We start from the raw sequence: 13,323 nt of genomic DNA on the forward strand, positions 1-13,323 counted from the left end.
CTGCGATCGCCTGTCTATCAATATTTCGTTTGAAGATTTCCAGAAAAGTTCTCTTTATGGTCAATGCACCTATACCTATGGAAACGTTTTGTTCAGTATTACAAAGGCAACATTGTTAGAATTTTGTGGCATGATTGTTAGGTCACCTTGATTCGGTTGATGTCTGTAGTTAATTTTTCTTATTACTCTGAGTCTTTGTTCAGCTATCGTGGACTTGCAACATTTTTTGTGCGTAACGGTCGGCCATTATCTGTTACGCTGCATTTCACAGTAAAAATTAAAAATCGCTATCCAGCTTTCCAGGCATAATTTTTCAGTAATGGAAATAACCTGTTATATCAGGCAAACCGATAGTATCTCACATTGAATTGGACTACAATATCGAGATTACTATCCGTTGCTTCTGATCCGAGGCTCATATTTCATATCTGAACGAACAAAAACGCCAGATACTCAAACGTGAAATGAGCTGAAATGTAATTTTAGAAAACTGAATGATTAGGTCAAGATCGGAATTTGTATGACCCCGCTTTTCAGGTTTAATTGCCAAGTAACTGAGTTATAATTCACAGAAATTTCTTTGTAGATTTTGCCAACTTCGATACAATTATCGAGAGCAATTATATTTTGGAAGGGAGGAGGGAAATGCGTAAATGTGGAATAAAACCTTTTTCGAAAGTTAAAAACATAAACGCTTTAGTTACGCGTCAATAATTCATTTTACCTCAAAACGTATTACAACCTTATACTTAACTTAACCTTATACTTTGAACTTAGTTTCGCATTAGCCAGCAATGAATTAGCTCAGTGGGTGTGTGTTAGACTGAAGTGTCGGAGGTGCCGTGCTCGAATCCGGTCTATGCAGTTTTTTATTTGTTTTTTTTTTTTTTTTTTTTTTTTTTTAATTATTAATATTACTTCACACATTGCTTACAGATAAGTAATCATTGGCCTTGTCTTCTTTTCCTACGTTTAGAACGGAAAATCATTTTTCTTTTTTTGTGCACCATCGTCTTACATGATCGTTACGTAACAATACACCATGTAGTCGTATACTACATATCGTTATCATTCGTTCTGCTAAAGAAGTGGATGCGTATTTTTTGTCATTTTTCTTTGGATTTTTAAAATTAATTAAAATACTCGACAAAATCTTTCCGTGTGTCATCAATGTTTTTAGAGAAGAACCATTGTATTTTTGTAAATATTCCTATCTGTATACGATTAGACAGTTTGCGCAAAAGACGTATAAGTTATACGTCGACTTATAAATATGAACTTATAAGTTATATGTAAGTCAGTTATAAGTCATAAGTTACAAGTCGGCTACTTATAAGGTCTAATTTATAAGTGCTTAAGTTTATACGTATAGACCTCTGATCTTTAACGGTTTGACGTATAAACTTAAGCACTTATAAATTTAACCTTATAAGTAGTAGACTTACGTATAACTTATACGTCATTTGCGCAAACTGTCTAGTGTTTCAGTACCATTTTGCGCAAATGACGTATAAATTGTAAGTAAACTTAAAAATCCGATTTTATAAGTTATAAGTCAGGTGGTTATAAGTCATAAGTTGGTTTTAGGTGGTTATAAAGTGAAAATGATAAGTTCATAAGTTTATAGGTCAAAAGTATGAAAGCCGAAAGTTATAGAAATGTGAAGATCATGTAGAATTAGACTGTAGGAATCCATCAAAATCCAACAAAACTTGAAGTTCTTAAAAATGGTCAACGAGGGAAAATATTTGGCTCATTGTAATCTTTTAACCTTAGAAGCTGACCAAATTTCATCATGAAGAGCTATGACTGACGACAGAGCTAGGACCATCATTTTTCGATGGTATTTCCCGGATGAACTGTGTTTCTGAGGTCGAGTTAGGAAGTATAATGCAATGTTCCCTCTCTGTCGCTTCTACCACTTCTCAGCCCAAGAACTGCAAGATATTGATGGGTCTTACATGTTTTGTTTGTTGTTTTCAACATTTTTAGTATTATTGATATCACTGTAGGTTGGTTCCTAAAGTTTAATTGCTTTACATGATCCACCATTGTCCCATCTCTATAACTTTCGATTTTCAAACTTTTGACCTATAAACTTATGAAATTATCGCTTTCACTTTATAGGCGGTTGACTTATAACCATCTGAATTATAACTTATAAATTCGGATTCGGATTTCTAGTTTACTTATAATTTATATGTCATTTGAGCAAACTATCTATTGTAAATAATGTCAACGTGAAAAATATTTTCTAAACTAAATTTCAATACTTCAGGTAAAAGTTTAATTGCTTTGTAACTGTACATCCAGAACCAATTTCTGCTGAATTTTATCAAAGTGAAAGTGAACTTGAATTGAATTTCACTCGATCGGATTTTTATTTCAAATACTGTCAACGAAACAACAAACCTTTTCTGAGTCCCGTACCAAGTGCAGGGGTCTTATAGTCATACGCATACGTTTGTAACACATCGAATTCGAATCCCTGAGTAAGAGAAAAACCTATTGTGGGTGTCTAGAGAAGCCTAATCAGAACATATAATGAAAGCTACTGACCACGCCTATAAGGTAAAATTTGTTGTCAAAATCGGATCGAAAGTTTGGACTCATGGACTGGGCATGAGTCAAGCTACTCGGCGGTACACTACTGCCGCATTTTACCTATATATCGAGTAATTTCAGCCTATTTTCATGACTTTTTTTTATTTGAAAGGTAATGAGAACCACAACGCCGATGTACTGTTTTCAGTTACCTAACAAAATGGTCGACATCCGCCATATTGAATTTTAGTAAAAGTATTGGTTATGTGTTGGATGGACATTTAAATATACTATGTTGAACTAGGTGTAGGTATAATAGACTTATATTGAGCTGTTTTGTAACATATAGCTATAAAATGTTCATTTACATATAGCAAAACATAGCTCTTATCTTTAAATGGGAATTTATCTAACTTAACTTAACATTGCTGTAAGCAATTTTATTGGAAGATACTATTGAGATCAGTTTAAATGGAAAGATTTGAAGGTGCAGTATAGTTTCAAGATATATTTGACTCTTATGGACTAGCTATGTTGCGTAAACTACTCGTACGGGTCCCTGATGCTTATATTTATTTAGCGATCTGAGTAAATAAAATCGGACAACGTTTCAAAAAATTCAATTCAAATTATTAATTTGCACATGAGACTTGAGATACCATATGAAAGGAGGGGAATTTTTGTTTGTGCCGAGTCAAAGTGTCTATTAATTTAGAGTTATGTCGACTATATTTCGATAAGTTGATCAGTAAAATATAAGCCAAAATTTCGAATTGGAAAATGAATTCAAATTACAAATTAGTGTTCGCAATAGTTTTGCATCTACTGACGCAGTGTTACTGTTCCATTGGTTCCAGCATAAAGCCGGACGACCTAACCATCAATGATAGATACGATGCGTTAATCGCTTGTTTGGTGAAAAACGGGATACGCGACGGGAAACTATATCCTCGCAACGATGGTCCCGAGTACGAGGAATTGAATTATCAATGGAACACTGTGTGGGGTCATATGGCACCATTGCTTTACTTGAAGGCTAAATCCACTAGAGACGTTCAAGTTGGCGTTATTTGTGCTACGAAAACAGAAATTCGTTGCGTACCCCGGAGCGGTGGTCATTCGTATGCGAAAAATAGTTTTGGTGATGAAAATTCACTGGTGATCGATTTGTCGTCGTTGAATTTCTTCAAGGTTAAGAAGAAGAAAATGATTGCCGATGTCGGTCCGGGTGTCTTGAACAGCCAGGCTATGTACGATGGATGGAAAGAGGGTTGCTTAGTATCGCATGGAATTTGTCCGAGTGTTGGCTTCGGAGGTTTGCTGCAGGGCGGCGGGTACGGACACTTTTCCCGATTATTGGGAATGGCTGCGGACAGTGTAATTGGAATGGAAATGGTTGACGCAAGTGGGCGGTTGAATGTCGTAAACAATTTCACCAACACTGATCTGTTTTGGGCACTCCGAGGTGGAGGCGGCGGTAATTTTGGCATTGTCACCAAGTTTACTATCAAAGTCTATCCGTCACCGCGATCGATCATTTTCGGAGCATACGAGTACTCGTTTGCGAAAGATTTTCGTCAGGTTTTCATTGCCTGGCAGAAGCTTGTCTATAGCGATCCTTATTTATCGCAAAGAATTTTCTGCATGATCGAAATGGAATTGGATCGAATTAGCATGCGGTTTTATGGCATAAATACTGGAAACGATCCGGATATGACTGAAAAATACTTTGACGAATTGTACAAGTACATGGGCTTCCCAGAACCGGGACCGGGCAGTTCGCTCAAAACTTATACGCATGAACAGTTCATCATTAGGGAAGCTCAAATGTACTCTGACACGCCGTTAACCGACATCGCTCAAGTAGGTAAAATGACCAGACACAACAAAGTTTACAACAAAAAGGTGAAATCGTACTTCGTCGACAAGATATTAAACGAGCAGGAAATTGACAAACTAATCGAACTATTGACCGCGTATTTACCGTATGCCGGTTTGTATTGGGAATATAATGGCGGCAAGGTCACCGAAAATCCGGGCACATGTTTCCTACATCGGCTCAAGGCTTCGTACTCCACTCAACTTAAACCACTCAATAGTTCGGGCAAGCTCAAGGATGTCAATGGAGATGCTGCGAAAATACGATTTTTCGAAGCAACCAAACAACTTTTGAATCATCGGACATCGTACCAGAATTATATCGATAGAGACATGCCCGATTATCTGCAACGATTCTATGGGCCGGCGTTGTGGAAACTGTATCGTATTAAAGCGAAATGGGATCCGACTAACGTATTCTTCAGTTGTGAATCCATTCCAGTGTTTCCAGGACAAAGGAGGATTTGCAATGTGTAAATTTTAGTTGTTTAATAAATTGGAAAAGAAACTTTTTGTGATTTGAATAAACTTTGTACCAACGATAACTTCTTATAATTCTCCCACCGGAAATTCAAAAATTTGTATGGGATGTAAATTTAGAGGAAAAAAAAACAATTTTTCTTCCCATACAAATTTGCCTTGCAAATCGTTACACTGTACGAGCAGTATTGGGAATGTCCATCCGACACCCGACAGTATTGGAGCTGGTCCAGACTGCTTATTTTTTGACAAAAAATCGATATTTCAGTTCATACTTCTGGGAATGTGTTGAACTAGGAGTAGTTGCAGCTATTGGTTCCCCCACTGATTGTCCAGGTAATACTGGCAAGTGGCCACAATGTGACGAATCAGGCAGTCGATTTCAAAGTATTTCAAAGCTCAGTTGGTTAAAAACCGAATGTCAATCGATCAATTCAATAAATTTGTGGTTGATAATAATGTCGAAATGAAGACTCTTCATTGAGTAAGTCCATTGCACTGTAATTTCTGTAGAGAGTGCTTCGGTAAGTCTCAATTTGGTATGTTCGTGAAGGAAGTTTTGATTGTTCGAACGCGGAACCGGAAAAAGTTGTGTGCGACACACGAACCAAAAAAAGTAGAGCACACTTATTTGATGAACCGGTTATAACACACAGAGCCACTTTTTTGTTGTGCATAAGCTTTATCCTAGTTTCTTTCTTTGAAGGCATTGAACCAATTTTTCAAACTCAGTGAAAATGGTAGGGAATAGAGATAATATCAAAGTTTTAGTTTTCGTTGTCGTTGACAGTCAATAGACTCATTCCCTTGACTGAAAGTCATGGGTCTTATGGATGATAAACACCCTAAATTGTTTGTCACACAATGTTTACTACTATGATTGAAAATGCATGAATGTATGACCAAAAACCTTAAATATAGAAAATGTTTGTCACACTTTGATGATTCCTTGATAACACGATAACTTGACTATTTCTCAACGGATTTCCGAAAACTTTTTTTTGATCGACGGGGAATTGAATTCCTGAGGGTAAGTTCGAAGATGGGCTATGACGGTCGGGTGATGTTAGAGATATTCCCAAAAGAATTTTTGTCTTGTCGCTTGATTCCACGATAACTCGAGTAGTGTTCGATGGATTTCCAGAAACTTTTTATTAATCGACACCGAATTAAATTGATGAGGTTAAGTTCGAAGATGGGTCGTAACGGACGGGTGATCTTAGAGATATTCCCAAAAGAATTTTTGTCTTGTTTCTTGATAACACGATAACTTAAGTAATTCTCAACGGATTTCCAAAAACTTTGTTTTAATCGACGGGGAATTGAATTCCTGAGGTTAAGTTCGAAGATGGACTATAACAGACGGGTGATCTTAGAGATATTCTCAAAAGAATTTTTGTCTTGTCGCTTGATTCCACGATAATTCGAGTAGTATTCGATGGATTTCCAAAATGTTTTTTTTTAATCGACAGCGAATTAAATTGCTGAGGTTAAGTTCGAAAATAGGTCACAACGGACGGGTGATCTTAGAGATATTCACAAAAGAATTTTTGTCTCGTTCCTAGATAACACGATAACTTCACGTAATCCTCAACGGATTTCAAAAACATTTTTTTATTAGACGGGGAATTCCATTCCCGAGGATAAGTTCAAAGATGGGCTATAACATAACGGTGGGGGATCTGAGAGATATTCCCAAAAGAATTTTTGTATCGTCCCGTGATATTATCGTGTTTAAGTTGAGTAATTCTTAATGGTTTTCCACAAAAGAAAATTATAAATACTAAATACTTTTTGGTTAAGTTCGTTAATGGAATATACTGGAATAATATTCTAGGATTTATTCCAAAAAAAAATTGTGTAATATCTTGGTATCGATGATAAGAAAAAAATTAAAGTTTGGACGAGTATTTAAGAGGTAAGCGAGAAATTCGCCTCTTTCCAGGGTCTGTTAGCAGACAATAAAACTTAAGAGGCATCGGTGGTTAGCTAAAATTGTAGTATTAATCAATATAATGGAAAAACTCGCACACGTTCGGCTGGGTGTCTCTCACAGAGAGACAGTTGGAAAAATTGTCATCAATAGTAATAAATTAACATATAAGTTACCATTGTACTAACTATAGCATACCAATAAAAGGTGTCAAAACATGGTCCCATTCTTCCATGTTTTTATAAAAAAAACTTTCCAAGACAACATAAAGGAGGATCCAGCAGAATTCTGGAAATTTGCCAAAATCAACGGTGGAGTCAACCAGTACCCGAATGAAATGCAATTTGGTGAAAGTAACGGGAAATCGATGAGTGAAATAGTGAACTTGTTCGCGTCATATTTTGAGTCGATTTATGTTAGAGATGACGAACCGTGGGAATTTGAAGACATTTATGTCGAGTCTAGTGAATCAGTGGACATGCAAATCTCATTATTTGACATTGAAAGTGCAATTCAGACACTGAAGTGGAAGAGTGGAGCTGGACCGGATGAAATTAAACCTTTCGTGATTAAAAAGTGTTCGTCAACAATTGTCTGGCCAATCTGGTTGTTGTACCAAAAATCGTTCGACGAAGGAAATATAGCAAAAGCGATGAAGATATCACGTGTGGTACCAGTCTACAAAAGGAAAGGTTCGAAAACCGATGTTAAGAATTACAGAGTCATTGCAATTCAACCAATCACGATGAAAATTCACGAAATGGCGGTGAAAAATAAACTCAGTGAAGTCGTTCAACCTCGTTTATCCGAAGCGCAACATGGATTCAGGAGTAAACGGTCGGTCGTCACGAATTTACTGAATCTATCGATATTGGCATATGATGCGTTTGAAGACCGTTGTCAGTTGGATTTGGTATATGGAGATTTCAAGGTGGCATTCGATTCAGTTTGGATTCGAAGATTGATGCTAAAGTTTGCAAAGTTTGACATAGGCAAAAAATCGGCGAAATGGTTGTGTGAGTATTTTAAGGGACGGTCAAATTACGTACAGATTGGTGAGGACAAATCTAGAATTTATGAGTCTCCATCGGGAGTGCCACCCGGAAGTTCGCTTGGTCCGTTGGCGTTTACTGTATTCATTGATGACATCGTGGACGTTATCATACATGTAAAGCCGTTGCTGTTTGCGGATGACATCAAATTAGCAGCAGTTATCCGATGCGAAAATGATTCAGTTCGGATGCAAATCGATGTCGACAATATGTTAAAATGGTGCGATGAAAACCGTCTATACTTCAACCCCGGAAAGTGCTACGTTTTCAGCATTTATCGAGATAATACATCTTTCATCGACACATCATATACAATGGGCGAACATGTTTTGGAGCGAAGAGAAGAAAGTCAAGATCTTGGAATGTTGATTGACAGATGGTTTCATTTGGGTCAACACTGTGAACTGACAGCAAGGAAGTGCAGGCAAATTGTTGGATGCATAAAACACTACTCAAATGGCAGCCTTCACAATCGACACACAACGAACATTGTATTTGGCATACGTTAGATCGAGATTGGAATATGCATATGTAATCTGGAACCCGTCATCGGAAGTCTACAAGGACGACATTGAATCGATTCAGAAGCAGTTTGTCATTTATCTGCTAGATAGTCGCAGAAATGCTACTTCGTTCCGATTGGCACCATACGAGGATCGAAGCAAACAGGTTGGACTTCAAAATCTTGAATTAAGGAGGAAATTGGCGGACATAATGATGGCATACGACATATTCAAAGGCAACATTAAGGACAGTTCGATTTCGTCAAAGTTTGTGTACAGTGAGAGTGAATATGATCTGCGACGTTCGACCTTGAAATTGTTAAAGGAACTGAGGTACGGTACGAACTATTTGTCGAATCAACCAGTTGCACGTTTGATAAGACTGATAAATGAATATGAACACATTGTCCGTGACTGTGATAGCCGAGGTGAATTTAAAACTAGAATTGTTAAAGAACTTGGAATGTAGACTTAATTTCTGTAAATTTTAAATTTAAATTTTGTTACTGTGATTTTAGGACTAAGAACTATGGAATGTTTTGACTAATTTTATTGTTTTATGTTTGTATATTGTAATCAATTATCAATTATTCAGCCAGTATTTGGCGGTGAAATAAATTTCATTCATTCATTCAAGATAATAATAAATTAACATATAAGTTACCATTGTACTAACTATAGCATACCAATAAAAGGTGTCAAAACATGGTCCCATTCTTCCATGTTTTTATAAAAAAAACTTTACTAGCTCTAAAAAAAGTGAGCAGTGTAACGAAATTTTCATAAACTGCTTAGTTTTCTCATGGTTGGTCAAACTGCTACAACCAATACCCTCTCTAGCAAACAAACTATACTTTTATTAAGGTGGTAAAAGAATCAAGTAGCCTTTACATGTAAATTACAACGTAGTTAGTCAAACTGTAGAATAGTGTTTGTAAAATACAAAGAAATAAGGTGTGAATTTGACACAGAGGATTAAGAGTTTGGTTGCTAGAGAGAGTATTGCTACAACCTAATCTGTTTTATGTTGAAAGCTAACAATTCGTGGTCTTTATTGCAGTCGTACATACTTGAAAAATGATTCTGGTGGAAAGATATCATCAAAAGCCAGTATTTTAAAAACACCCAAATGTATACTTTTCAGCAAAGCATCGATGCCTCTTAAGTACTGAAAATACGTATGAGCCATTTTGAAGTACGTGATATGAACGAAGTTTTTTAAGTGGATTGAGAATCTGTGGTATTTAAGTAAAGGGAATAAGAATCTCTAAGCTAAACTTTGCTACTGGACGCATACCCTAGTACTTTTATACAACTTTTATAGTGATTTTTTTTGCTCGGATTACAAAAATCTTCTTGAGAAAATTAGTCAGTCAGTCAAGGGATCTGACCCATCCAAAAGATGGGGCCTAGTATTAAGGATCAATCTAGCCACTATAAACTGTTTCTTTATTGTTAGACTCGCACGATACGAAGTAAATCGTGAGAGTCTTTATGTTTTGCCCACCATCATGTAAGTAAGTGAAATAATCGAAAACGGCCTATATCGTAGTGGACAATTATTATCAGTATGATATTATAAGACGATTGAGCCATGTCCGTCCGTCCGTCGGTCCGTCCGACCGTCCGTCCGTCCGTCCGTCCGTCCGTCCGTCCGTCCGTCCGTCTGTCTGTCCGTGTGTCGTAACTTTCAAAAAATATGAAAGGACTGTTGAATCGACACACTCAAACTATCCAAACTTTTGGTCCCGATCCAATTATCACTTGAGTCTGGTAAATTGATAGAGGGTGAGCCTTTTCGATCAGAACTGAAAAATTTATAGGTCACAGCGTCTCGCGCAACGACATACATCACTCCATTCAGATTTTTAGTCCCGATCGAATTCACTCTACCCAACTACCATTCTCACGTATGTCTGATATGTGATAGAGGGTGAGCCTTTTCGATCAGAACTCAAATATTAGTATCTGAAAGTGGCTAGCAGTATGCTTCAACGAAGATGTTCACTGGACGAGGGCTGCGTAAATTGCTGTAAATTTCTGAAAAAAATTCAATTACGCAATTTGTGGAAATATTGCGAAATCACATAATGATGCGATAGTTACCTTTCAATAGTTGACCATCAAATGTCGAACAATCTAGTAGCTAGCGGATCATACATTTTAATCAGTCAATTCATGAAGCTCGTCCAGTTAACGTCTCCGCTAAAACATTCTCCCTCAAATTGATAGTCAACTATCAATAGTTGATAGTTGAGAGAGAATGTTTTAACGGTGATGTTAACTCGACGGGAGTCACGAATTGACTGACTAAAATGTATGATCTGCTCGTCCAGTTAACATCTCCGCTAAAACATTCTCCCTCAAATTGATAGTCAACTATCAATAGTTGATAGTTGAGAGAGAATGTTTTAGCGGAGATGTTAACTAGACGAGCGTCACGACTTGACTGATTATAATGTATGATCCGCTAGCCCTACATTGTTCGACGTTTGACAGTTGACTATTATGTGATTTCACAATTTTACCATAAATTTCGTAATTGAATTTATGTAATAAGGACTACTGCGATTGTGGCGATTGTAATAGCAATTACACTCAACTACGAAATGAGTGGAAATATTGCGAAAAATGTAGTTTAGGAACGTGCGAGTCTATTGCTAACGCGCCTGCCGCGTCAATCTCCTCTTGTTAAATATTGCATTTATGCATTTCGAAGAATTTTCTGACTTTGTCGCTGTCTTTGATATTACTTTTGCATTTTCTTTCGATTAATTATTGTTTTCAATGCCAACGGATCATCATATAGATGTAATTTAACCGTAAGTGTTCAATGGTTCATTCACATTCACTCATGCGTTGCATGAGTCGCCTGTTTATGTTTATAGAAAAAAAAAGGAAAAAGTAAACTGAGAGAAGAAATACATGTTCTTAGGGTTAGCTGGTCTTTTCGTATTATTACTTGTCTGTGCCGTATCATCGACGATATACCCGCACCGAATTCAACGTTTGCATTGAGTAGCTCTGTAAAACCTTGATGGTAATTATTACTAAAACTTCAGATTGTTCAAACCATCTGAAGGTAATTTTCCACAGTCCAAATACTTTTAAACATTGCAGCTACATGGTTGTGCGTAAGAATCGGGTTAAATCGAATGAACACAAAAGAAAAGAGTTATCACTAAACACCCCCTAATGCTTGCTCAGGTGCAACCAGTTTTCTAGATTAAATAAAATTTTGCTTAAACGACACCTCTTCTCGCAACATTTTTGCCTTTCATATATTCTGTTCCTCTTGGATTGTCGAACGACTAGGTTCTTTAGAATGGTAGGCAATTTGATTTTTTAAGCTTTCTTGACAAAATCATCGTTTTTTTCTCCAAACTACTCTTTTTAAGCGCACCTTACTGCTGTATCTGGTTTGCACTTACCCCACTTACCTCTTGAGCATTGGTTCAGCTGACTTAGAAAGTAGTCAATTTTTGGAATGCCCCAAAATCAGCGACGGTACTTATCCATATTGCGTTTGCAAGCACGGATCAGTCTACAACTTTGATACAAACACCTGCCCAAATCCTGAATGTCCAGTCAGTGAGAGCATTGGTATCTATCCGAACTGTACGTGTCAACACAAAAACTTCGATTTCAGCATCACTTTCAACGAGTGTTTTCGAGTTTGTCCCGACAATAGCACCGGTTACTGGCCCAATTGCAACTGCGACTTGGACGGCTATGGCTTCAACAAAGAATTATTCGAATGTACCGCTTGTCCCAAAAACAGCACTGGTCATTATCCTGATTGCCGTTGTGACGATGATAGTGCCGTCTATCAAATTATCAACAATTATTGTGAAGGATGTGAGCAGGGAATGTATGGACATTTTCCGAATTGCACTTGTCCCAATGGAGCTACATACAGCTTAAACGTCCAACGTTGTGTGCATGAACCCAAAAATGGATCGATACAGTGTCCGTCGCGAAGCAAGGGCACTTATCCGAATTGCACTTGCCAAGGTGACGGAATCTACAACGGATTAGCCAACATTTGCAATGAATGTCCCTATCATAGTACCGGTGTCTATCCGAACTGTATCTGTTTGTTTGATGGAAGTTACAACCGAACAACAAACGTTTGCATTTCCTGTCCTGTTTTAAGTGATGGAGTGTATCCGAACTGTGTTTGTCATAACGGCTTTACATACGAGGTAGATTCGAATTGGTGTCACATTTGTCCAACTAATAGCACTGGAACATTTCCGAATTGTGATTGTGGACATTCGTCGCAGTATGTTCAAAAAACGAACAGGTGTGAGCGTTGCCCGGAAAATAGTACGGGCGTTTATCCGCATTGTAAATGTGACAACGGATACTACAGCAAGACTCATAGGATTTGCATTGAGTGTCCAACAGATGCTACCGGTTTGTATCCCGCTTGTAAATGCAATGACGAACAGTTAAAATTCGATGCGTTAAATAGAAAATGCTATCGTGAGTGTCCAGCAAATAGTTCAGGAATTCATCCGATGTGCGTATGTGACGGAGAATACAAATATTACGATCGCATCAATGAGGCATGTACGAGCAGTATTGGGAAAATCTGTCCGTCCGACAGTATTGGAACTGGTCCAGACTGCTTATGTGTGAGAAAAGATTATCAATTCAATTCATACATATGGTTATGTGGACAACATGTGTTATTTGAAGCTACTGGTGATGTATCAATCGATTTCAAAGTATTACAAAGCTCAATTGGTTAAAAATTTCCGGAATCGAATGACTGTCGGTCATTACAATAAAGTTGTGCTTGGTAATGTGAAGACTCTTCATTGAGTAAGTCTCGATTTGTTACGTTCGTTAAGTTTTTCTATTAAGCTAAGCGAAAGCTGTCGACTAAATGTTAGTATCCTGGACAATTTGGCTTCGATTGCATCAC

General features: G+C 37.3%; 2 protein-coding genes across 2 annotated transcripts; both read left to right on the top strand.

Moving 5' to 3' along the window:
* Positions 1–3,324: 3,324 nt before the first annotated feature.
* Positions 3,325–4,899, top strand: LOC119073223 (uncharacterized FAD-linked oxidoreductase YvdP-like). The gene has a single exon (XM_037178534.1). The coding sequence runs from the start codon at positions 3,325–3,327 to the stop codon at positions 4,897–4,899; it is 1,575 nt and encodes a 524-aa protein (XP_037034429.1).
* Positions 4,900–11,690: 6,791 nt separating this feature from the next.
* LOC119074124 (tenascin-like) lies at positions 11,691–13,202 on the top strand. The gene is made up of 2 exons (XM_037180106.1): positions 11,691–11,718; positions 11,789–13,202. The coding sequence occupies exons 1-2, from the start codon at positions 11,716–11,718 to the stop codon at positions 13,145–13,147; spliced, it is 1,362 nt and encodes a 453-aa protein (XP_037036001.1). The 5' UTR covers positions 11,691–11,715; the 3' UTR covers positions 13,148–13,202.
* Positions 13,203–13,323: the final 121 nt, after the last annotated feature.

This window comes from Bradysia coprophila, unplaced genomic scaffold, assembly GCF_014529535.1.
Source record: "Bradysia coprophila strain Holo2 unplaced genomic scaffold, BU_Bcop_v1 contig_138, whole genome shotgun sequence".
Lineage (NCBI taxonomy): Eukaryota > Metazoa > Arthropoda > Insecta > Diptera > Sciaridae > Bradysia > Bradysia coprophila.